This window comes from Balaenoptera acutorostrata, chromosome X (assembly GCF_949987535.1).
Source record: "Balaenoptera acutorostrata chromosome X, mBalAcu1.1, whole genome shotgun sequence".
Classification (NCBI taxonomy): domain Eukaryota; kingdom Metazoa; phylum Chordata; class Mammalia; order Artiodactyla; family Balaenopteridae; genus Balaenoptera; species Balaenoptera acutorostrata.
Genome location: NC_080085.1, coordinates 91,481,057 through 91,508,145, shown reverse-complemented (window position 1 = coordinate 91,508,145; position 27,089 = coordinate 91,481,057). Strand labels below are relative to the sequence as shown.

The 27,089-nt window shown below is 41.3% G+C and overlaps 2 protein-coding genes across 7 annotated transcripts; one reads left to right on the top strand and one right to left on the bottom strand.

Annotated features, from left to right (window-relative positions):
• LOC130706510 (phosphorylated adapter RNA export protein-like) lies at nucleotides 1-16,998 on the bottom strand. Its single transcript, XM_057538901.1, has 2 exons — nucleotides 16,815-16,998; nucleotides 1-1,354 (listed from the first exon to the last, which is right to left on the bottom strand). The coding sequence occupies exon 2, from the start codon at nucleotides 1,328-1,330 to the stop codon at nucleotides 146-148; it is 1,185 nt and encodes a 394-aa protein (XP_057394884.1). The 5' UTR covers nucleotides 1,331-1,354; nucleotides 16,815-16,998; the 3' UTR covers nucleotides 1-145.
• TCEAL1 (transcription elongation factor A like 1) lies at nucleotides 16,025-18,308 on the top strand. Of its 6 annotated transcripts, none has more exons than XM_057538904.1 (3): nucleotides 16,047-16,176; nucleotides 16,838-16,905; nucleotides 17,275-18,308. In XM_057538904.1, the coding sequence occupies exons 2-3, from the start codon at nucleotides 16,873-16,875 to the stop codon at nucleotides 17,764-17,766; spliced, it is 525 nt and encodes a 174-aa protein (XP_057394887.1). In that variant the 5' UTR covers nucleotides 16,047-16,176; nucleotides 16,838-16,872; the 3' UTR covers nucleotides 17,767-18,308. The 6 variants fall into 6 exon arrangements, with proteins under 6 accessions (XP_028023010.2, XP_057394887.1, XP_057394888.1 ...); XM_057538907.1 differs by lacking the exon at nucleotides 16,047-16,176 and adding an exon at nucleotides 16,290-16,405; XM_057538903.1 differs by lacking the exon at nucleotides 16,047-16,176 and adding an exon at nucleotides 16,340-16,434.
• Nucleotides 18,309-27,089: the final 8,781 nt, after the last annotated feature.

Here is a 27,089-nt window from a genome sequence, read left to right as displayed (position 1 = left end):
TCTCCCACATATTCAATTTTATTTAAAACAAGACAACAGTTCTCTCCAGATTTTTGGGTTTATCAGTGCAAAGTAAAATAAAGCAATCTCAGTAGAAATGGTTTATTACAATGTTATCTTAGAAAGGCTTATTTCTCAAAATGTCCTAAAAGATGTCCAAATCATGAGAATGATCAACCTCAATGGCTTCCTCCGCATCCAACTTTGATTCTCCGTGTCCTTCCTGTGATTCATCAAGAGACGCCAGGGCCTCATTTGTGTCACTTGCAAAAGTCTCTCGTGATGTATCATCATCTTCTTGAAAATTTAGGCTTTTAATAGCTTGTTTCATCTTTTTTCCCAGCACTTGTGTTCTTCTCTTCCTAGCAGCTTTTTTATTTTCATATTCCTTTTGATTTTCAATGTAAAAAATGTCCTTAATTTGTTCCTCACTGATACTAGGAGTGTTCTTCAGGAGATTCAGGAAAACTCCACCTGGTGTTCTTCTTCGACTACCATTCATTATAAAAAGGCCACCATTTTGTTCAACTTCAGCAGTTTCCATCAGAAGTTCAATTGCCTTTTTGTTCCCAATTATCCTCACTACTCGGGCTATCAAATCTTTCTTTGGTTCCTGCAACCTGAAAGAAATTTCATCAGCTACTTTCTCTTGAGAATCGTCCTCTGTGATCTCATATCGGCCTTTATAGTTCATTTCTAGTCTGTCTCCTAGTCTGTCTTTGACAGGTCGTTTCCTTTTGAGATGACCTTGCCCGTTTTCCTCCTCCTTTGATCCCATTTTTTTGCCACCATGCATATATTCATCTAGCTCTTTGTCTAATTCTTTTGTATGCTCTTGGGATTCCCTCTTAAGTTTCTTAGCAAGCAAATAATTGTACGTCTCGGATTGCCTGCTTTTGTCAATAGTGCCCTCCATTCCCAAGATACCAAGTTCAGTGGCCACTGCATCTTGACTCTGTTCCTGCAGCACAGCACCCCATATGTTGTTAACCTTCTTCCCTCCAGCAATGGGCGGTTTCTGGCTGCTCTGGCCAAACTGAAAAGGCTCTGGTTTGGGAGGAGTGTTAAAACATTTTTGTCGTTTGCGTTTCCAGAGAGAGCTATCATCATCTGAATCTGAAAAACTCTCCTCACTTGAATCCACACTTTTAACAGTCCGATAATGTGATACTGGAGCACACACTGTTGCAGTACTCTGGAAGGGCCTCACTGCACAGTCCCCACCTAGTGCTTTCGGCACCTGCAGCAGCCTGTCGCTGGGTGCCACCGTCATGTCGGAATCCGAGTCAGAAAGCTGCCCATCTTCCATGTCGCCTGCCTCCTGCGCCATCTTCCCGCGGCGCGGCCCCAATCTCTTAAAAAGAAAAAAGTCAATGTAATTCATCATACTAACATGATAAAGGAGAAAAATTACAACCATTTTAATAGATACATAAAAGGCGTTTGATAAAAGACAGTACCCACTTATGATAAAATTTCTTAGGAAATTATGAATAGAAAGGAAGTTCCTCAGCCTGAAATAAGGCATCTATGAAAAAACTACAGCTGACATCATACTTAATAGTGAAAGACTGAACACTTTCCTCCTATGAAAGGAACAATTCAAGGATGTCTGCTCTCACCACTGCTATCCAACAATGTACTGGAAATCTTAATTAGTGCAGTAAGGCAAGGGGAAAAAAAAGTGTGCAGATGGGAAAAGAAGTAAAACTCTCTTTATTTGCAGGAATATTACAAGCATGTACATAGAATGCCCTAAGAATCTATACAAAGTTATTAGAACTAATAAGTGAATTTAGCATGGTCTCAGGATAAAAGGTCACTATACAAAAATCAAGTATATGGGGGCTTCCCTAGTGGTGCAGTGGTTGGGAGTCCACCTGCCAGTGCGGGGGACACGGGTTCGGGCCCTGGTCCGGGGGGATCCCACGTGCCGCGGAGCGGCTGAGCCCATACGCCACGGCTGCTGGGCCTGCACTCCGGAGCCCACGAGCCACAAGTGCTGAGCCCACGTGCCGCAACTGCTGAGGCCCACGTGCCTGGAGCCCGTGCTCCGCAACAGGAGAGGCCACCGCAGTGAGAAACCCGTGCACCACAACGAAGAGTAGTCCCTGCTCGCTGCAACTAGAGAAAGCCCGCGCGCAGCGGTGAAGACACAATGCAGCCAAAAATAAAATAAATAAATTTATAAAAAAAAATCAAGTATATGATACAGCCACTATGGAGAACAGTATGGAGGTTCCTTTAAAAACTAAAAATAGAACTACCATACAACACAGCAATCCCACTACTGGGCATACACCCTGAGAAAACCATAATTCAAAAAGTCATGTAGGGCGATTAACCAAGATGGCAGAGTAGAAGGACATGCTCTCACTCCCTCTTGCGAGAGCACCAGAATCACAACTGGCTGCTGGAAAATCATTGACAGGAAGACCCTGGACTTCACCAAGGAGGATACCCCACGTCCAAGGACAGAGGAGAAGCCACAGTGAGACGGTAGGAGGGGCGCAATCAGAGTAAAATCAAATCCCATAACTGCTGGGTGGGTGACTCACAGACTGGCGAACACTTATACCACAGAAGTCCACCCACTGGAGTGAAGGTTCTGAGCCCCACGTCAGGCTTCCCAACCTGGGGGTCCGGCAATGGGAGGAGGAATTCCTAGAGAATCAGACTTTGAAGTCTAGTGGGAATTGATTGCAGGACTTCGACAGGACTGGGGGAAACAGAGACCCCACTCTTGGAGGGCACACACAAAGTAATATGTGCATCGGGACCCAGGGGAAGGAGCAGTGACCCTGGGGGAGACTGAACCAGACGTACCTGCTGGTGTTGGGGGGTCTCCTGCAGAGGCAAGTGGTGGCTCTGTTTCACCGTGGGGATAAGGACACTGGCAGCAGAGGTCCTGGGAAGTTCTCCTTGGCGTGAGCCCTCCCAGAGTCTGCCATTAACCCCACTAAAGAGCACGGGTAGGCTCCAGTGTTGGGTTGCCTCAGGCAAAACAACCAACAGGGAGGGAACCCAGCCCCACCCATCAACAGTCAAGTGGATTAAGGTTTTACTGAGCTCTGACCGCCACAGCAACAGTCAGCTCTACCCACCACCAGAGCCTCCCATCAAGCCTCTTAGATAGCCTCAACCACCAGAGGGCAGACAACAGAAGCAAGAAAAACTACAATCCTGCAGCCTGTGGAACTAAAACCACAGTTACAGAAAGACAGAGAAGATGAAAAGGCAGAGGGCTATGTACCAGATGAAGGAACAAGAAAAAACCCCAGAAAAACAACTAAATGAAGTGGAGATAGGCAACCTTCCAGAAAAAGAATTCAGAATAATGATAGTGAAGATGATCCAGGACCTCGGAATAAGAATGGAGGCAAAGATTGAGAAGATGCAAGAAATGATTAACAAAGACCTAGAAGAATTAAAGAACAAACAAACAGAGATGACCAATACAATAACTGAAATGAAAACTACACTAGAAGGAATCAATAGCAGAATAACTGAGGCAGAAGAACAGATAAGTGACCTGGAAGACAGAATGGTGGAATTCACTGCTGCGGAACAGACTAAAGAAAAAAGAATGAAAAGAAATGAAGACAGCCTAAGAGACCTCTGGGACAACATTAAATGCAACAACATTCGCATTATAGGGGTCCCAGAAGGAGAAGAGAGAGAGAAAGGACCAGAGAAAATATTTGAAGAGATTATAGTCGAAAACTTCCCTAACATGGGAAAGGAAATAGCCACCCAAGTCCAGGAAGCGCAGAGAGTCCCATACAGAATAAACCCAAGGAGAAACACGCCAAGACACATAGTAATCAAAGTGGCAAAAATTAAAGACAAAGAAAAATTACTGAAAGCAGCAAGGGAAAAACGACAAATAACATACAAGGGAACTCCCATAAGGTTAACAGCTGATTTCTCAGCAGAAACTCTGCAAGCCAGAAGGGAGTGGCATGATATACTGAAAGTGATGAAAGGGAAGAACCTACAACCAAGATTACTCTACCCAGCAAGGATCTCATTTAGATTTGATGGAGAAATCAAAAGCTTTACAGACAAGCAAAAGCTAAGAGAATTCAGCACCACCAAACCAGCTCTACAACAAATGCTAAAGGAACTTCTCTAAGTGGGAAACACAAGAGAAGAAAAGGACCTACAAAAACAAACCCAAAACAATTAAGAAAATGGTCATAGGAACATACATATCGATAATTACCTTAAACGTGAATGGATTAAATGCCCCAACCAAAAGACATAGACTGGCTGAATGGATACAAAAACAAGACCCATATATATGCTGTCTACAAGAGACCCACTTCAGACCTAGGGACACATACAGACTGAAAGTGAGGGGATGGAAAAAGATATTCCATGCAAATGGAAATCAAAAGAAAGCTGGAGTAGCTATACTCATATCAGATAAAATAGACTTTAAAATAAAGAATGTTACAAGAGACAAGGAATGACACTACATAATGATCCAGGGATCAATCCAAGAAGAAGATATAACAATTATAAATATATATGCACCCAACATAGGAGCACCTCAATACATAAGGCAACTGCTAACAGCTATAAAAGAGGAAATCGACAGTAACACAATAATAGTGGGGGACTTTAACACCTCACTTACACCAATGGACAGATCATCCAAAATGAAAATAAATAAGGAAACAGAAGCTTTAAATGACACAATAGACCACATAGATTTAATTGATATATATAGGACATTCCATCCAAAAATGGCAGATTACACGTTCTTCTCAAGTGCGCACGGAACATTCTCCAGGATAGATCACATCTTGGGTCACAAATCAAGCCTCAGTAAATTTAAGAAAATTGAAATCATATCAAGCATCTTTTCTGACCACAACGCTATGAGATTAGAAATGAATTACAGGGAAAAAAACGTAAAAAAGACAAACACATGGAGGCTAAACAATACGTTACTAAATAACCAAGAGATCACTGAAGAAATCAAACAGGAAATAAAAAAATACCTAGAGACAAATGACAATGAAAACACGACGACCCAAAACCTATGGGATGCAGCAAAAGCGGTTCTAAGAGGGAAGTTTATAGCTATACAAGCCTACCTAAAGAAACAAGAAAAATCTCAAGTAAACAATCTAACCTTACACCTAAAGAAACTAGAGAAAGAAGAACAAACAAAACCCAAAGTTAGCAGAAGGAAAGAAATCATAAAGATCAGAGCAGAAATAAATGAAATAGAAACAAAGAAAACAATAGCAAAGATCAATAAAACTAAAAGTTGGTTATTTGAGAAGATAAACAAAATTGATAAGCCATTAGCCAGACTCATCAAGAAAAAGAGGGAGAAGACTCAAATCAATAAAATCAGAAATGAAAAAGGAGAAGTTACAACAGACACCGCAGAAATACAAAACATCCTAAGAGACTACTACAAGCAACTTTATGCCAATAAAATGGACAACCTGGAAGAAATGGACAAAATCTTAGAAAGGTATAACCTTCCAAGACTGAATCAGGAAGAAACAGAAAATATGAACAGACCAATCACAAGTAATGAAATTGAAACTGTGATTGAAAATCTTCCAACAAACAAAAGTCCAGGACCAGATGGCTTCACAGGTGAATTCAATCAAACATTTAGAGAAGCGCTAACACCCATCCTTCTCAAACTCTTCCAAAAAATTGCAGAGGAAGGAAATCTCCCAAACTCATTCTATGAGGCCACCATCACCCTGATACCAAAACCAGACAAAGACACTACAAAAAAAGAAAATTACAGACCAATATCACTGATGAATATAGATGCAAAAATCCTCAACAAAATACTAGCAAACAGAATCCAACAACACATTAAAAGGATCATACACCACGATCAAGTGGGATTTATCCCAGGGATGCAAGGATTCTTCAATATACGCAAATCAATGTGTTACACCATATTAACAAATTGAAGAATAAAAACCATATGATCATCTCAATAGATTCAGAAAAAGCTTTTGACAAAATTCAACACCCATTTATGATAAAAACTCTCCAGAAAGTGGGCATAGAGGGAACCTACCTCAACATAATAAAGGCCATATATGACAAACCCACAGCAAACATCATTCTCAATGGTGAAAAACTGAAAGCATTTCCTCTAAGATCAGGAATGAGACAAGGATGTCCACTCTCACCACTATTATTCAACATAGTTCTGGAAGTCCTAGCCACGGCAATCAGAGAAGAAAAAGAAATAAAAGGAATACAAATTGGAAAAGAAGAAGTAAAACTGTCACTGTTTGCGGATGACATGATACTATACATAGAGAATCCTAAAACTGCCACCAGAAAACTGCTAGAGCTAATTAATGAATATGGTAAAGTTGCAGGTTACAAAATTAATGCACAGAAATCTCTTGCATTCTTATACACTAATGATGAAAAATCTGAAAGAGAAATTATGGAAACACTCCCATTTACCATTGCAACAAAAAGAATAAAATATCTAGGAATAAACCTACCTAGGGAGACAAAAGACCTGTATGCAGAAAACTATAAGACACTGATGAAAGAAATTAAAGATGATACCAACAGATGGAGAGATATACCATGTTCTTGGATTGGAAGAATCAGCATTGTGAAAATGAGTATACTACCCAAAGCAATCTACAGATTCAATGCAATCCCTATCAAATTACCAATGGCATTTTTTACGGAGCTAGAACAAATCATCTTAAAATTTGTATGGAGACACAAAAGACCCCGAATAGCCAAAGCAGTCTTGAGGCAAAAAAATGGAGCTGGAGGAATCAGACTCCCTGACTTCAGACTATACTACAAAGCTACAGTAATGAAGACAATATGGTACTGGCACAAAAACAGAAACATAGATCAATGGAACAAGATAGAAAGCCCAGAGATTAACCCACGCAACTATGGTCAACTAATCTATGACAAAGGAGGCAAAGATATACAATGGAGAAAAGACAGTCTCTTCAATCAGTGGTGCTGGGAAAACTGGACAGCTACATGTAAAAGAATGAAATTAGAATACTCCCTAACACCATACACAAAAATAAACTCAAAATGGATTAGAGACCTAAATATAAGACTAGACACTATAAAACTCTTAGAGGAAAACATAGGAAGAACACTCTTTGACATAAATCACAGCAAGATCTTTTTTGATCCACCTCCTAGAGTAATGGAAATAAAAACAAAAATAAACAAGTGGAACCTAATGAAACTTCAAAGCTTTTGCACAGCAAAGGAAACCATAAACAAGACGAAAAGACAACCCTCAGAATAGGAGAAAATATTTGCAAATGAATCAATGGACAAAGGATTAATCTCCAAAATATATAAACAGCTCATTCAGCTCAATATCAAAGAAACAAACACCCCAATCCAAAAAAGGGCAGAAGACCTAAATAGACATTTCTCCAAAGAAGACATACAGACAGCCACGAAGCACATGAAAAGATGCTCAACATCACTAATTATTAGAGAAATGCAAATCAAAACTACAATGAGGTATCACCTCACTCCTGTTAGAATGGGCATCATCAGAAAATCTACAAACAACAAATGCTGGAGAGGGTGTGGAGTAAAGGGAACCCTCTTGCACTGTTGGTGGGAATGTAAATTGATACAGCCACTATGGAGAACAATATGGAGGTTCCTTAAAAAACTAAAAATAGAATTACCATATGACCCAGCAATCCCACTACTGGGCATATACCCAGAGAAAACCGTAATTCAAAAAGACACATGCACCCGAATGTTCATTGCAGCACTATTTACAATAGCCAGGTCATGGAAGCAACCTAAATGCCCATCAACAGACGAATGGATAAAGAAGTTGTGGTACATATATACAATGGAATATTACTCAGCCTTAAAAAGGAACGAAATTGAGTCATTTGTTGAGACGTGGATGGACCTAGAGACTGTCATACAGAGTGAAGTAAGTCAGAAAGAGAAAAACAAATATCGTATATTAATGCATGTATGTGGAACCTAGAAAAATGGTACAGATGAGCCAGTTTGCAGGGCAGAAGTTGAGACACAGATGTAGAGAATGGACATATGGACACCAAGGGGGGAAAACTGCGGTGAGGTGGGGATGGTGGTGTGCTGAACTGGGCGATTGGGATTGACATGTATACACTGATGTGTTTAAAACTGATGCCTAATAAGAACCTGCAGTATAAAAAAGCAAACAAAACAACTAATACTAAACTTTCATTGGGTTATTTGTATGGAAATATGTTAATATAAATGTTTCAGACATTACATGAAATTTCTAAAAATCTTATATTTGTATTTGTATGGAAATATGTATGGAAATATGTTAATATAAATGTTTCAGACATTACATGAAATTTCTAAAAATCTTATATTTGTATTTGTATGGAAATATGTATGGAAATATGTTAATATAAATGTTTCAGACATTACAGGAAACTTCTAAAAATCTTATATGTTCTGGTATAATGTTATAAGTAATAATCCTAGTTATTACTTTAAAATGTATATCTCAGAAATAACTAATTTTCTTGTCAACTGCATTATTATGAACTTTCATCAAATCTTTAACCATGGTCATTTTTAAGTCTTTTGTCATTTACAGACAGTTCTGGGTGTACTCTGATGATTTTGCAAATATGTTCCTATAAAAGGGTTTCATCTTCAAGAAATTCATGGAAAAGACTCTGACAAGTACAGGTTTCTGGTAACTGACTGTACTGCTGAACTGAATGAATAAGCATTTTCAGAACTCTAATGAAAAACTGATGAACTCATAAAAGTGCTAACAAAAGATCAAGATGAAAAAAAAATTAATTACATGGGACTGAGTGAACTGATGAGGATGAGTATAATTTTTGTGACTTTCTGTCTGAATTAAAAAAAAATCCCACAAGGACTCAGAGGCAAAGAATATACAAATCAATTTTCACTGCAAAGTAAAGGAGCTGTTACAGTGGAGGATTACTGGACTGAATGTCAATATTATGACATAGTATGAGTGTGTTTCATGTTTGGTAATTGCAATCATTGTTGCTTTTGTTGTGGTCATCCATGTACAATGCTTGGTGTCAGTCTATTTATCTCTTGTAAAAATAAAATACAGTGTGTGTGTGTGGGGAAAAAAAAAAAAGTCATGTACCACAATGTTCATTGCAGCTCTATTTACAATAGCCAGGACATGGAAGCAACCTAAGTGTCCATCGACAGATGAATGGATAAAGAAGATGTGGCACATATATACAATGGAATATTACTCAGCCATAAAAAGAAACAAAATTGAGTTATTAGTAGTGAGGTGGATGGACCTAGAGACTGTCATACAGAGTGAAGTAAGTCAGAAAGAGAAAAACAAATACCGTATGCTATCACATATATATGGAATCTAAAAAAAAAAAAAAAGGTTCTGAAGAACCTAGGGGCAGGACAGGAATAAAGATGCAAACGTAGAGAATGGACTTGAGGACATGGGGAGGGGGAAGGGTAATCTGGGACAAAGTGAGAGAGTGGCATGGACATATATACACTACCAAATGTAAAATAGATGCTAGTGAGAAGCAGCTGCATAGCACAGGGAGATCAGCTCGGTGCTTTGTGACCACCTAGAGGGGTGGGATAGGGAGGGTGGGAGGGAGGGAGATGCAAGAGGGAAGAGATATGGGGATATATGTAATCAGCTATATATGTATAGCTGATTCATTTTGTTATAAAGCAGAAACTAACACACCATTGTAAAGCAATTATACTCCAATAAAGATGTTAAAAAACAACAACAACAACAAAAAACAAAAAACAAAAATCAAGTATATATCTTATGTACTAGAAATAAACAATTAGAAAATGAAAAACTTAAATGCCATTTGCAATGGCATCAAAATCAGTGAAGTAAATAGGGATAAATTTTAGGAAATACCTGAAGACTTATACACTGAAAACTACAGTATATTGCTGTGAGTAATCATGGAAGACCTGAAAAATGACAAAGTATACCATGTTCATGTATCAGAGGACTCAATACTGTCAAAGTGGCAATTCTCCCCAGATCTGAATACTCAGTAAAATTCCAATTAAGATCCCAGTGGGCTTTTATTTGTGTGTGAAAATCTACAGGCTGATCCTAAAATCTGTAAGGAAATGTACAGAATCTGTAGCAGTCAAAATAATCTTGAAAAAGAATATCAGAGGACTGACAATAACTGACTTTGAGCCTTCCTATAAAGCTGTAGTAACCAAGACAGCATAGCATTGGCAAAGGGATGGGAGTGAAGATACACAGTATGTGTGTCTGCCATTCTTGCTGTCCGGTTTGCATGTTGCATTCCCCATGCCCCATGAGCACCAAATTCAAGTGGACCCTTGATGAATGGGTGCTTAGCAAGACTCAAAGCAAGAAAATGGCAATCTCCTTACTTCTATGATTGCTGATAGCCAGGAGAGGCCACCTTTTTGGTTCCACTCAGAACTTACTTCCAGGGACTTCCCTGGTGGTCCAGTGGTTGAGAATCTGCCTTCCAATGAAGGGGACGCAAATTCGATCCCTGGTTGGGGAACTAAGATCCCACATGCCACAGGGCAACTAAGCTTGTGCACCACAACTACCGAGCATGCGGGCCACAAGTGGAGAACCCACATGCCACAACTACAGAGCCCACATGCTCTGGAGCCTGCACGCCACAACTACTGAGCCCGCATGCCACAACTAGAGAGAAGCCCGTGCGCTGCAACAAAGATCCCATGTGCCGCAACTGAGACCTGACGCAGCCAAAAATAAATATTAAAAAAAAAAACTTACTTCCAACACACAGTCACATTCCAAGAACCACAAATGACCACGAAACCCAATCATATCCTTATTGACATGTGTTACTTCCTTGTATTTGCCAACCACTTACTGTTGAAAATGATGACAAAGAAGAAAAGATAGAACAACCCACAGTTCCAGTTCCATTCTATGTGTGCAGAATGTGCATGTGTGCACGTACCAAGAAGTAAAATAAAAACAGTTGAGTCAGTTTTGTGCAGCAATCCACTATTCTGGTAAGAAGTGAATACATATACAAAATATGAATTACGCAATTTTGGTGATTCTGCATATGAGTCAAATGCTCTTATATTTGCATTTAAAACTGACATTGTACAATATAAAGATGGACTATATCATTTATGTTAATAGTTAAAATTTTCAACTGTCCTTTACTTAGAACAACATTAAATAATAAGTAGGAAGCACCATGTCAAGGTCAACATCAGTGGTCATAAATCACATTGATAGCATGCAGCTGTGATATGATGTGATGAAATGGCACTTTATCCTGTGATCTTCCTTCCCCACACCCATAACCCCAGTTTAACAAAGAGAAAAACACCAGACAAATCTCAGTGGACAGGCATTCTACAAATACCTGCCTAGTACTCATAATTATAAAGATAATCAAAATCAGTAAAAGTCTGAGAAACTGTCACAGCCAAGAGGAGCCTAAGAAGAAATGACAACTAAAAATATGTGGTATTCTGGATAGGATCCAGGAGTAGAAAAAGGGCATTACCTAAAAAAAAGGAAATTTGAATAAAGTAGACTTTAGTTAATGAATATGTGTCAATACTAGTTCATTAACTACAACAAATGTACCATACTAATGTATAAGATGCTCCTGGGTACGGAGTACATGGGAATCCTCTATAGTATCTTCTCAGTTTCTTTGTAAATCAAAAACTGTTCTAAAAAATGAAGTCTACTAAAAAAAAAAAGTCAAAAGAGAGACCACAGAAAAAAGAAAAGCTTTATATGTTAGTACCTTTAAACAGCACTTTTTTCCTTGCTTTTTAACAAAGGGCTTTGCATTGTCATTTTACACTGGGCCTCGCAAATTATGTAGCCTACCCTGCCTCTGTCCCTACCTCTGTCACCCAGACTTCAGACTAGAGTTGTTTTGGACCCTTTTGAGAGTCCCTGAGGCCAAGAGTGAGTAAGGCTGTGAGTATGCTCTGGCCCAGGAGGGAAGAGTTCTGTGCTCTGAGCTCAGCTGGATTCTGGGAAAGGCAGCAGCAGCCAGTCTGGAGAGGCCCCCACTCAGGCCAAATGGTGTTCCTAAGAGAAGCCCCTTCTCACCTCACCATGGTGGGCAGTGTGGAGTCAGAGCATCCTAGAGCTGCAAGGGACCTCGTTCACCACAGCCCCTGACCCCACCTTTTAGGGAGAAGGAGGAGGACACAAAGAGAGGCATGGAGAGGGGTAGAAGGCTCCCAGCCTCCAGAGCCCTCCAGCCAGTGACAGCCTGAGTCTTGCCCAGCCCAGAGCCAGGTATTGCCTCCCTTCAGCCCAGGTCTGGACCAGCCTTCCCTGTCCCTGAGTGTTTCCCAGCAGCCTGAGTTGCCACCCCACCTTTCTTCAGAGTCCCTTGCTTGTTTCTCTGGGCATATGCACGGTGTGTGTGTAATTTGTGTGTGTGTGTGTGTGTGTGTGTGTCTGTCTGTCTGTCTGTCTGTCTGTCTAGGCTCAGTTAGGATGAGGCCAGAAGCAGAAAAGAGGGGCTCTTGTCATTGCATTTCCCACTTGGCTATTTCCCCCAGGGCGGGGGTGGGGGAGGTGAGCCTGAGAGCCCCAGGCTGGACAGAGCCTGCTGCAGTCCCAGGCAGCAAGTCTTGAGACCAAAGTACTGCCACGGGTGTCATTAGGAAAGAATGCAGAGGCAGTAGCAGCAGGGGGAACCTCTGGGCTGGAGAGGGCAGAACTCCTCAACTCCAAGTCCAGACAGACGGGCCCTGCAAAGGGAAACCAGACCTCCATGGGGTCTGTGCTGGAGAGGCACTCAGAGGGCAGGGAGACTCTGTATCTGCCACAGAAGTACAGCCTCACTAGGGAGCAGGAATCCCTGAACCAGAAACCCACCCTGGGCTTCCTCAGATCCCCCAGAGAAGGGCCACACCCCTGAAGACTGTTGTCATGGCAGCAGCTGCCAGGGCTGACTGCCTTCCCCCTTTGCCTGCATGGCTGCCCTGCCTGCCTTCTGGGACCTTCAGCTCCTGTTCCCTGAAAAGGCCTGTGCTGCCCACCCTGGCTGCTTGTAAGCATGGCTGGAGCCCACTGCCCTGCAGCAGTTTTACAAACTGGTTACAGTTTCAGTCTCTCATGCCACATTGCCAGGGTTTAGATCCCATGTCTGCTACTTACTATCATCTGTCTCCATGCCAACAATTTGTAACCTCTCAGAGCTTTAGGTACCTCACTTTTAAAATGGAGTTCCTTAGACTTAAACCCTCAAAGAACCCTAAATCAGCAGTATCAAATCAAATCCATGGGAAGGATTATTTCATCGTCACCACCCTCCCTCCCCCCACATGCAGCCAAGTAGCAGACCACATTCCCTTTGTACCAAATGGTTGTCACCGTGGCAGAACCCCCTTCACCTTATGCTCTCTTGAGAGCCCTTTCTCTCAAGGGAATCTCAAATCAGCTATTGTCAGGCAGAGACTTAGAGCCAATACGAAGATATTGTCTTCATTCCTTCTTTCCGGTTCTAGTTCCTCATACCTCCCTTGTCTGCCCCCCATGTTTACCAAGTGCTCATCAAGGGTTAATTTATACTGGTTTGGGAGCTTTCAGAGGCAACTATGTCTTCTATCAGCAGCAGCAGAAGGTAATTCCACCCTGAGAAAGGAAAGGAGGGGAGCTGGCCTGGCAGAGCGTACTCCTGGCTGCCACACCCAAAGGGAAAAGGAATTTTTTCATTTGGAGTCAGAGCTCTTTGCTGAAGATCTCCTCTAGATCTTTCCTGAGCTTGCTGAATTTATCATCCCATTTAGTACTAATGGTGTGCTGTAAATTAATATTTTGTAGCTAATGTACTGAATGACAGAATCTGAATACAAAGAATGAGGGAGTGAATCTAACAGACAACATTTAACCCAGAAAAATACAAGCTTCTGCACTTGGCTTAAAAGTAAACTGATTTACAGAAGTGCATTAACAGGGATTTGGGGATCTCAGTTGACTGCAACTTAAAGTGGATTCAACTGTGTTATATGGCATCCACAAAATCTACTATATCTTAGGATGCATCTGTAGATGTATCGTGGCTATTCTAGAATGAAGGGTGTGGTAAGATCACTCCATGCTACACCAGGAAGAATATTCAGTGTTTTCAGACATTTACAAATTCAGGAGCATGTAGGATGGTGAGTGACTGTGAACAAATATATCACGTCAGAAGGAGCTGAAACAACTGGTGAGGTTAAACCTAAAAAAACAGTCTTGGTGAGAGCATAACTGTTGAAGGATTAAATGAGATAGTATATGAGATAGTGCTTAGTGCAATGCCTGGCACACGGGCTCAATTAATGTTAATAATAAAAGAATGATAATTAGTAGTATTACTAGTACTGTCATACTATTATTACTGTTACTAGCACTACTCCAGGTCCTTTACACATACTGACTCATTTATTCTTCTTACCAATCCTATGAGGTAGGTACTATTTTGCCTCCAATTTTGCAGATGGGAAGTAGAGTCACAGAAAGGTCAAATATATTGCCCAGTGTATCTCACAGATGGGCAGGGGAAAGAACCAGAACATTAACTTTGGCAGTGTCAGGTTGTCAAGGGTAAAAGGCACTTTTGTTATTTTACACTTGTTTTGTAACACTCCAGAGGGCAGAACCAGGACCAATGTGCATAAACTACAGGGAGGCGGATTTCAGCTCAAAGGGGGAAAAAAAAACACTGAATGATTAGAACTGTCTGAAATTTCACTGGAGTATCTCTTAAGGTAGTGAGTTGTCCATCACAGGATGTGAGAAAAAAAGGATAAAAATGAAGAATGAATAAATGGGGCTCCTCTTGGAAAGAAACCATACAAATGATAAAGCCAACCCTTGGTGAAACGAATAAAGAAGGTATAGTGAAACTTGGTTTAAAAGACACATATCATTGAAGAATTGAAAGGTAAAACAGTTATGGAAAATATATAAAGGTGAACTAATATCTATCTGTCATGCTGCTATCTCAACACAAAGTAAACTAGATGTTGGAGAAAAGTGACAAAAAGCTCTTAAAATGGGAAATTCCACGTATGAATTTCTGTTTGGAAACTTACTAGACAGCCCAGGATCCTCACAGATCTGATGGCCACCTACCCTGAAAGTGTAAATTATAAGGAGAGGTATAGTCTGCTCTCTGGAAGAAAGGCAATCTGCATGACAAAGTAGCATCCAGGCTGATGTGAGATGCAGGCATGAAGTTGAAGATCATAAAACACCATTAGATCCAAAAGTACATGCTTGTAAGAACAACTGTGTTAGCATGATTTTAATCCTGCTACTTTGTGTGTGCTCCAAAGAATTATTACATAGTTTAATATGAATGTCCTCTGTGCTGAATCTATCTTTTTGGGTATAGCAGTCCTAGGACCCAAATATTTGCAGATTTAATGAATTGATATAAATTTCCTCAACCAGCAACACCAGTAGGTTGCTGGTTAAAGATTTAGACCCCCAGCAAAATCTATTTCTTCTATTATAAATAATAATTACTCAATAGTATATATATGGTACATATGTAATATAAATACATACATACATACATATATATAATAATGCCATGCTCTCCACCAAAAGTGCTCCCATTTCAGATAATAAATAAGTTTTCAAATTATTTGTACATAGATGCACAAATGTGTATTTTGATTTATGAAAATCAAAGTACTCAGTCTTTTTAGATTTATGTATTGATACTTCACAAACTTTACTCTTTCTAGAGCTCTAGAACTGAATGATTACCAATTTAGACTGGAGCTTCTATTTGTAATTTAGGTCTGGAGACTCAAAAAAAAAATCCTGAAGTCATGGAAAAGTGAAAGTTTATCTCCCATGAAAGTGACAAGAGATTAAAACTATGTTGATAGAGCCTAAACGGACATGATGGAGTTATGGATGTGGATTAAACCTGGAAGAGGTGGCATATGATAGTGACTCATTAAGGAGAAACAGTCAAATTTCAGTACAGGATCTGAACTGTAGGGGAAATAATGGGCCTTGGTAGCTGATGACAGGAGAATGAGGGAGAGAGGTGTTATCAGGGGAAGAGGCAGAGAGGAAGAGGCAATAACCCTCAAGACTGGATGCTGACCGCCTCTAGTAACCAGGAAAAGGCAAATATAAACACAGAGGTGAGTGACGACGATGTCTGGTGTGTTGTGGGGGTCAGGAAACATCGGCTGCTTGCGGCACCACCGCCGCCGGTCAAAGTGGTAACTGGGGATCTGAGCTTGGCGGTGACGCGCGGCCATCACGTGACCAGATCCTGTGTCTGCCCAAGTCCCTCTCGTCCTGGCCCTTTTTCCCTGTCCAGACACCATCTTCCTATTGCCCTTTGGTCGAGGGGAAAAACAGAAGGAAGTAAGTCCCCTCCGCCCTCTTAAATCGGTGTAAGTGTCGGTGCTGCCCAGTAACCCCTGGGACTGGGATGGCACAGAGTTCAGGCCTGCCCCCGTGCCCAGCCCCGCCCCGCCCCCGCGCCCATATTTCGGTGCAGAAAATGGTGGTCTAGGGGGTGGGGTGGGGAGGTGAGTGGGCTCCCCACGGGAAGGAAACACGGACACTTAGAAACAGCTTCTAAGTAGTCCTTCGCTTTCACTTCCCGCCTGGAAAAAAATGGCGAGCATTGCGGGGTTGGCGGGGGTCAGGGGGAGAACGGAGCTTTGAGATGGGGCGGGGGGGGGGAGGGGAACACAGGGGGAGGCAGCTGGTGCCTGTAAAAGGGACGTGTGAGCCAGTCCTTCCCTCATCCCCTCTCCCCGCCCCCTACCCTGTCTTGGCGTCTGTCTGCAGCTCCGCAGGTCACAGCGGGGCACCTAGAGGAGAGGATGCCTAGGAGCCAGCCGCCGGGAGAGGTCCAGGTCGGGGAAGGGTTGGACAGCGGGCCGGGATGGGGTGAGAGGGAGGGCGCTGGAGGGAGCCGGGTCCGCGGCACTGCCAGCCCGCTCCGCCCCGGCCCCAGCGGGAGAGGCCTCTGTGGCAAGGCCTGCCGGGAAAATGGTGGGCTTTCGGAAGGAGGGGGTGACAAGGTGCGTGGGGGGGGAACGACCAGACGCGGCGGGGTCCCGGGGGCCGAAGAGCCCCTCGGCTAGCGTAGGTTCGAGTACCCGGGCCCAGACTCGGGAAGAGGCAGGTATTGGAACCCATGAGCGGGGTTTTGGTCCAGACAGCGAGTATTCTGACTCGCCTTTGCCTTTCCTGTCTCCTGTTAATAACCGTGCTTAAAAAAGACCATCCTGGACATGGAAAACGCCTGCCAAGAGCCTGAGGAGCAGCCACAGAGCTCGCCAAAGGCGGATGAGGAGCGGCCTCCTGTGGAACACTCTCCTGAAAAGTCGTCTCCGGAGGAGCCGTCTTCGGAGGAGCAATCCTCGGACGAGGAGTTCTTTCCTGAGGAACTCCTTCCTGATCTCCTTCCCGAGATGCTCGTGTCCGAGGAGCGCCCTCCTCAGGAATGCCTGTCTAGGAAGGACCTTTTTGAGGAGCGCCCTCCCATGGAGCAGCCTCCTTGCGGAGTGGGCAAACATAAGCTAGAAGAGGGAAGCTTTAAAGAAAGGCTGGCTCGCTCCCGCCCGCAATTTAGAGGGGACATACACGGCAGAAATTTAAGCAATGAGGAGATGATAAAGGTAGCAGAGGAGATGGAAGAGATGAAGCGAGTACGAAACAAATTGATGATCATGCATTGGAAGGCAAGGCGGAACCGTCCTTATCCTATTTAATGTGTTCGGCCTTTAATTCTGTTTTGCCTGGTATGAGTATTATCACCTGACCTTTGTTTGCTTTTTCTCATATACCTTACCCCGTCTTCCTAATCTTAACTTTGCGTGGCTTTATCTGAGGTGTTTTGCTTGTAACTGGCATAAAATTGCCCCCCCATCTGCAAGTCCCCCTCTTTCAATCGTGAGTCTTCTCTATTTGCATGGAAAGATGTACATTATATATTGTGAAGTGAAAAAAGCAATTTTCAAAAAGTGTATGTAGTATCTCATTTTTGTAAAAAATGTATATTTATATATTAATATGCAAAGAAAAAACTGAAAGTATGTACTTCAAAGGCTTAACAGTGGCTATCTGTGGTAGGATAACAGGTGATTTGTTTTTCATTTTTGCTGCATCTGAATTTCTCATTTTTTCAAGATGAACACATTTTACATGTGTTGCAAAAAAAAACCCAATATAATGGAAAAATTGTAAAGCAATTTAAAAATAATGTCAATCAACTTATAAAGATAATGTGGCACTTAATAAATGCTTGACAGAACTTAAATCCGATGTTTTTTTTCTGAATCTCTTAGGCAGAAATGTAAACCAGCTACTGTACTCATATTTGTTTAAGGGTCATTCTTTTCCCATTTAAATAGGAATAGGACAATTTACAGGGCTGCTGTGGAACCAAATGAGGTAAAGGTCATGTGAGTTGTATTTTTTCCCCCTACTTGCACATGCTGGACCCCATCCCCTATAGATTCCCTTCAGATACTGGGGATAGTACCCAAAGGAGGTCTCGTTTGCACTCACAAATCCTGTGCAATTCTGGGTGAGTGCCACATTCTATCCCTGTCCTGCTATTCTCTTCCCTTAGATACCGCCATGTCTGCTGGGTACAGCTGCCCCTTCTCCTGGGTCCTGCTCCCTCCATGGCCCCCATCACAGCTGAAGTGGCAGAGTCCTCCAGGTGCAAAGCTTTACTCATTGCTCTGGAGTCCCTGCTGGGCCAAAGCTGAACTGTGTCACTTAACATATATATGAAGGATGCCCCTCCTCTAGCTTTAATATTACACCTGTCCAGGTGGATACCATCCCAGTGCTGCTTAGACCTCTATGTCTTAAAGAATTCTTAGCAGAATAGTCTTTCCTATTTATTTTTTTCCCCAAAAGCTTCCCTTTTCTCCATTGGGCACAAACATGAGTTCACTGGGACCTGGGCTCGGAGATGAATATGTAAGCCAGACACAATGCTTTGTGCTCAGAATTGGAACCCCCTCCCAGATAATCTCCAAGGATAACTATGGTTTTAATTGCCCAACACTTGCCTTAGGGTGAGTTCTCTCCCAGGGGCTTTTGGCAGGCTTGCCTTACCAATTCATCTGACTTACTCTATGTATAAGTTAAAGAGGAAATTAAGACCTAAGCTCAGGGACTTCCCTGGTGGTCCGTTGGGTAAGACTCCTTGCTCCCAATGCAGGGGGCCTGGGTTCGAACCCTGGTTGGGGAACTAGATCCCGCACACATGCCACAACTAAAGATCCCGTGTGCGGCAACTAACACCTGGCTCAGCCAAAATAAACAAATATTAAAAAAAAAAAAGGCAAGCTCAAACTAGGACATTTCCCTTCTGCCCCACCCCACATCAACAAGAAACATGCAAAAGTCATTAAAGCACTATATATATATGTGTGTGTGTGTGTGTGTGTGTGTGTGTGTCTGTATCAGGTGTTATGATTTCTGTTAAACTGCTTTTTAAAAATCTAAGATTTGTAAGTAATTAAAGTACTATATATATGCATATACATATATGTGTCTGTATCAGATATTATGATTTCTAAGATTTTATTTTATTGATCATGTTAATTCTAGAAACACAGATAGTGGCTAATAATTTTTGAGTTATGACCCAGTCCTGAACCTAGTCTGTCTGATGGACTATGTTAGCTTCAGTGTGTTCACATCTCTAGAAAACATGAATTGCAATTCCAAAGGGATCACGTTAGGGGGAGGGATTCTTTCCCCAAATTCAACATTAAAATTATTCAAATATTTCAGGTATCAGTGTTTCTCCTATAAAGTAAGCAGAGACCTGGGCTCTACCCCAGACCCACTAAATCTGCTTTCCTGTATATGAGCACACAAGGTGGAGAGACACTGCTATCTATATACAATATACTCCTGGTTTTAGTAAGAATAAACTATGACATAAATAGAAGAAACTACAGATGATTATATCAGAATTAAGGAGGTGAAAGGCTTGTCCAACCATATATTTAAATAAGGAATTAAAAACAACCTCATCAACCTTACTACATAAAATTTAGATTTTTTTTGCAACAAAGCAAGACCATACACAGAATAAAAACCTAAGAGAGATGACAAAACAGCAAGATGTATTTTCTATGGTTGACATTATGTAATGCCTTGCATTACTTCCTTACAATATGAGTAAGGTACATCAGAAATAAATTCAAAGTTCTCCTTTGGTAATCAGATCTCAAAATGGTAAGCCAGTCCTGTGCCCTTAATTTTGCTTTTAATTTTTTCACTGTGTGATGCCATTAGGGGGGATCTTCATGTCTCCAGACCATTCCTCAAGGTTATGGTAGCCTGATGGATGCTGATTGGGCTGGATTCTGGCTGGAGTGAGTTGAGGGTCCAGCAACTCACTTGCCAGCTTTATAGGATGGAATGAATCCAGCCCCCTGGGTGCTCTGAGGCATGACACTGGGGCAGGATGTGGAAAGGCTCCCCCAAGACACACTCTCCAGGGTGGTCTGACTTTGGTTTCTCTGCTCCAGCCTGCAGCAGGCACCAGACTCTTCTAGGCTAAAGGCCAGGCTGTCCTGGACATACACACCAGGAGGACAACGGCTGTCCCATTGCAGGTCAGAGCACTTTGCCTCTCTTTCCTTTTCCCCGTCTCTTTTGGGGAACCTGTTATAGGGGAGGAGATAAAGCCCAAGGGTTCCCAAGTGGAAACATTGGTCGGGACAGTCTTTGAGCAAACAGATGTCTGACCTGGCTGGGCCTGACCAGGTAACTTGGGGCTGAAGCAGAAGGGGCTGGCCCTTCTGTCAGAGTCCAGTGAAGTAGCCCCCCTGAAATGGGGTTAGACCTCAGACACGACCTCACCCATCCCTCTCCCACTCACGTTGCTCAGATTCCCAGAAGGGCCTCAGATGTGCCCTGGCCTGTTTGAGTGGTTCTGCGGTGACTTTAGGTCTGTGTGTGCCTGGTGCGGCGCTCCTGAGGTCTGCGTCAGCCCAGGCCCAGAGGCACGGGAGCCCCCAGGTAAAGGGAGCTTCAAAGGCATGTGGTCTCACAGCTCAGGAGAAAAGGGGTGGCACCTCCTGTGTGAACACCCCTAGGCACTGCAGGCCTAGCCCACGACTTGGAGGTCAGGGCAGTCAGGCTGTGGATTGGTGTGAAGATGTTTTGGAGGCGTTGATGGTGGAGGGTCAGCAGCATCCAGAGCCTGGTTCTCTGGCCCCCTCACCACTTCCCTGCCCACACAGAAGGCTGATATCCCCATCACGTGTCCAAGAAGCTACTTGCCTGGCCAACTCCAGAGCAGAAAGCATTGAGGGTCCAGGACCCTGTAGAGAGCTGTCTGCTAAGCAGGATGCCCAAGCCCTTGGGAGACAGTGCCTGGGAGTGGGAGCCCCTCTGGTGAGGCAGGGTAGAGGGATCGGGTCCAGGGTCCTTGCAAAATGCCCAGAGACTCCTCCCTCTCCCATTCAGAAATATAAACTCAATTATTTTTACAAATGAGGAAGATTATACAGATAAATAAGAAGTAGACCCTGTGTTCTAACTCAGATTTGTCTGAATCAAGTTCTGTGTTCTCCCCACTGTGCCACACTGCCTCCAATTTAGATTGTAGCTTTCTGGGGCTTAGGGAATAATTGATTTAGACTTGCTAAGTATGGTATCCTTGTTGGTTTGTGCATTTGGGTGAGCTTCCACACTATTATCTTTTTCCAGGTAGAACTGTCCAGTAGGCAGTTATATATGTGTCTAGAATTCGGAAAAGAGATTGGCATGGAAATACGGATTTTGGTTGGTGGTACCTGGTGCATAGTAAGCAAGAATCCAATTGTATATCCTTCTGTCCTTTCCTATAAATATATATTTTTCAAACAGAAGTGCGATTCTACTGAATTCACTGAATCATAGTCTGTGTGTGAAAAATGAACTTTTTCTTTAGACCTCTACCAAGATAATACGTTTTGAAGAGTATTTAGAAACTAGAGGTAAGCGCGCCATCTGGTGGCCATAGCCAGACTGCGAGCAGAAAACAGCTAACGAGAGAGGGAAGGAGAGAAACTATTGGGTGATAGGGGAGAAGACCTCAATCCTGACTCACACTGGACTGACACAGTATCAGCCTCTTCCTGGGGGTGAGGTGGCACAAGAAGCAACCTATAGTTAGATGGTTTTTCCCTGTCTCAAGTCAAGATAAGTGTGTTTGTGCAAGTGTGTGTGTTTAAACTGAGTGATCTTATACTATTTTCACTTTTTCTCTGATTATGGAAGTTACATGTTTCTACTAGAAAATATCTGCAAATGTAGACAAGTATAAAAGAAGATATGAATTACTTATAGTTTCTCTACCCAGAGAAAATAACTAATATTAACATGCATGTACTTACATTGTGTGTATATATATCTCCTTTTATATACTCATCAATTTACTTTTTATATAGTATATATGTATATTACTTTATATATTTATATATTATACATTTAAATACTTTTATGTATTCATATGTATATTTGTATTTATATCTTATATAGCATATATTTTATTTAGTCCTTTATTTTTCCTTGTACATGTGCCATGACATTCATATGGGTATTCATTCTATCAACCACACCGCTTGATGAAGAAGATAATCTTACCTTGTGTAGTTAAGCTGGCTAAAATTGAATGAATTTATTATAAGGGTTTTAAAAAAATAAGCTTTAGTATCAATAGTGTACTTATGTAAAACTGAAACTTAATTTTCTTTTTCCCTGGTATAAGGAAAAAGTTTTATGGACTATTAGTCTGCTCATGATAAGAGATTGTGAAAGGTTTTTCTTTACCTTTTAAATAATCTGCCTAGAAAGCAAAGATTTTGTGTCTTACCAAGGTAGTTTTCTATGCCTCATATTGTCTTTATCATCAGGTCTTTGATTACTTAAAACCAAGTCTTCTCAATATTTGCCTTTAAAATCATTTTTCACTTTGGTTAGATGGAAATTAAGTAGCTTCATAATGATCTGTGATCCTTTTTAGTCAAGCGTCCACGTTCTTATTTTTGACTAACTTCCCAAAATCAAATTCTAAATGAAGTCTTTTTGACCTCAAACTAATTTTGGAATTTTCCAAAAGGGCCCCGGAAAATCTCAAAAGATTTGTTCTCTCTCCTTTAAAAAAAATGAGATATTAAACTAATTAGGCTTATTTGATATTTTAAACTTTCTTTGGGTTATATTTGTATATGTTATTAATATAAGTGTTCCAGAAATTGCATGAAAATTCTAGACTTCTGATATGTCCGGGTATAATGTTATCAGTCATAATGCTAGTTATTATCTTAAAATATTGTGTCACAGAAATAACTGAATTTCCTTATCAATTGCATTATAATGTACTCTCATCAGATCTTTAACGATGGCCATTTTAAAGTCTCTTGTCATTTATAGATAGTTACTGTTTTATTCTGATGATTTTGCAAAAGTGCTTCAACTTCAAGGAGATTCATGAAAAGGACTCTGAGAAGTACAGATTTCTGATAACTTTCACATCATACCACTGAACTGGGTAAGAATCTATAGAACTCTAATGAAAAAACTGGATTCATTGTCAATATTATGACATAGTATGAGTGTGTTTCGTGTTTGGTAATTGCAATCATTGTTGCTTTTGTTGTGGTCATCCATTTACAATGCTTGGTGTCAGTTTATTTCTCTCTTAAAAATAAAATACAGTGTGTGTGTGAAAAAAAAAACACAACTGGATTCATAAGACTGCTAACAAAAGATCAAGATCAACAAGAGTTAATTTACGTGGGATTGAATCAACTAACGAGGATGATTATAATTTTTTATGACTTTGAAACATCTTGGTTCTCTAATGTTTTGTTTGCCAAAGTTAAGGAAACCTCTTTTTATTTTCTCTTAAGCTATCTATGATTTACAGCTAGTTGGTAAAGTATACCCTTATGAACAAAGGTGAAACAATTACTTTTTCTCCCTGTCTGATCCCTCCAGAGTTCGGAAACTTACTGGGTAGTTTTCATGGCAATGTAGTTATTCGCATTGGTTCAATAAGAATCCGTTCTTGTAACAGGACACAGTTAGAAACATTGGTTATATTAACAAGGCTTTAACTGTGTAGGGGAAGAAAAATAATTCACTCTACCCTTCTAAGGCCTTGGCTGAGATCTGCTGTTAATAAAAGACAGATTAACAGGAGAAAAACAAGCAGAAGTTTAATACCATGTATACCGCCTGTATAAATAGGAGATACCCAGGAAAACTGAGTAGCTCCCCCAAATGGCCCAAGCCATCACCTTAAATACTATCTTCAGCTAAAGACAAAAGATGTTGGTGGGGGTGGGGGCAGTCTCGGGCGGTTACTGTTACTGAACCGGGTTCGTTTGCCTGATGTTCAGCAAGCCAAATGATGAAATGCTGAGGTTTTATAGCAGAGGACAAGATTATTCACAAGGCAGCCATGTGAGGAGACAGGAGAACAAGTCTCAGATCTACCTTCCCAATGTCGAGGGGCTTGAGATATTTATGGGATAAAGAAGCAGGGTGGTCTTAGGCATGGGGAAAGGTGATTGGAGGTAGGGAAAAGGTTAGGTAATTAGTGTTCTGTGCAGGCATATCTGAGTTATGTGCTTCTTCATGGGATGTATGTTAAAAAATGGAGGTGCTAGGGAGATCAGCTCAGTGCTTTGTGACCACCTAGAGGAGTAGGATAGGGAGGGTGGGAGGAAGACGCAAGAGGGAGGAGATATGGGGATATATGTATATGTATAGCTGATTCACTTTGTTATAAAGCAGAAACTAACACACCATTGTAAAGCAATTATACTCCAATAAAGATGTTAAAAATAAATAAATAAATAAAAAAGTAAAAAATAAAAGTCAAGGCTTTTCCCAGTTTGGTGGGTGATAATAAATAGTAAATAGTTTTTCTTCTGGGTCCTGAAAGACAATCCTCTGGGAATGTTTTATGTCAGAATAGGACAGGCCATGGTCCATCTAAGCCTGTACAAAATGACAGGTAGCTTCCCTCCTGACTTCTATCAATCTTCATATTATCGGATGACACTACCAAGCATGATTCTATAGCTTTATATGAGTGTGATGAATAAGACCAAAACAAAACGCCTAAGTACTTTTAAAGCAACATCCCAAAACTTAGAAAGTCAGTGAGTTTCTGAAAGATTTTGTAAAGCAAAACAGTGTATATCGAATTCTACCTTCTTACTGAGGATGGTATGTAGTAGAAATGTTTTCCTTTTAGGCAAAAATCTGAAAATAGATGAACTGAGTAGAAAATCTGAGTCAAGGAAGGGGTAAAGTGGAAAGTTGACCATGGCATCAGGGGTATCAAACACCAATAAAATGTACCTGGAGAGAGATGTTCATCCTTGCTTTTCCTTTAATAAAGCTTGGTGGAATGTCTCATGACAAAAAAAAAAAAAATGGAGGTGTTTAGCATGATCTAAGGGTGGAGTTTTCAGCCCTCTGATGTTAAAAGGTCCTTCATCAGATACCGGCGCTGGCCTGGTTTTAGGATTGGTGGTCCCAACCAGTTTTAGCCAGCTTGAACTGGACAGGACCTACTCCAAGTTCCTGGAAAACAACTTAAGCCTCGTTACTATAGTGACCCATACGTCAGAGGCTTTATCTGTAGGGGTAGTTAAGAAGTCTTATGATATATTACCTAAGCTTGGAGGGTATGCAATTAAAGAAGGGAAAAAAAAGAGAAAGAAAATATCTAAAGCAAGCTTAATCAGTACAGGCAGATTACAAGCAGAGGGTTTTTTAACAAGCTGTTCCCTTATCTGCTGTTCTGTAAGACACACTCAAGGATTTCTGTTTAGGCGCCAGCTTCTGTTAACCCTATGGGGCATGGTTTCGTTATCAGGCAAAGCACAGTAAACAAGAGCGTGGTTGTTATGTAGCTTTGTTTGCTCCTTCTCCATGAATTTCTAGAGATTTTGTCATCCTCCTCTTCCTGGTACCAAGAGGGAGACACTCTTACAAAGATTTCCCTTACTAGACTTATTTTGCAAACATATTAGTCTTATGTTGATTATCTCTGATAGAAATGGGGGTGTCTGTAGAGAGTAAAATTATGTTTTCAGTGGAAACTATAATGCACCTGTGTGGATTTCAGATTCTAGTCCTGTTAAATATCTTTGAGGTTTTGTATTCTAATTGATAGCCTCCCGTAACTGCCCCTCCCCCCAAACACTTTCTTTTGTCTTTAGCTGAAGATGGCATTTAAGGTGGTGGTTTGGGCCATTTCAGGGAGTTACTCAGTTTTCCTGGGTATCTCTTATGTATACAGGAGGTATACGTGGTATCAAACTTCTGTTTGCTTTTCTCCTGTTAATCTTTTATGACTGAGGGGTGTCTCAGCCAAGGCCCTAGAAGGGTAGAGGGAAAATTATTTTTCCTCCCCTACAACATGCATGTACTTACATTGTATGTGTACATATATCTCCTTTTATATAATTTGTCAATTTACTTTTTTATATAGTATATATGTATATTACTTTATATATTTATATATTATACATTCAGATGCCTTTATGTATTCATTTATATGTTTGTTGTTATATCTTTTTTTAATATATAAATTTATTTATTTATTTATTTATTTATTTATTTATTTATTTATTTATTTATGGCTGCGTTGGGTCTTCGTTGCTGCACGGGCTTCTCATTGCAGTGGCTTCTCTTGTTGAGGAGCATGGGCTCTAGGCGTGCAGGCTTCAGTAGTTGTGGCACATGGGCTCAGTAGTTGTGGCTTGCAGGCTCTAGAGCACAGGCTCAGTAGTTGTGGCACACGAGCTTAGTTGCTCCACGGCACATGGGATCTTCCCCGACCAGGGCTCGAACCCATGTCCCCTGCATTGGCACGCAGATTCTTAACCACTGCACCACCAGAGAAGTCCCTGTTTGTCGTTATATCTTATATAGCATATATTTTATTTATTCCTTTATTTTTCTTTGCACATGTGCCATGACATTCATCCACATGGGCATTCCGTCAACCACACCCCTTGACAGTAATGTCTATAGTGAAGATAAAATTGTT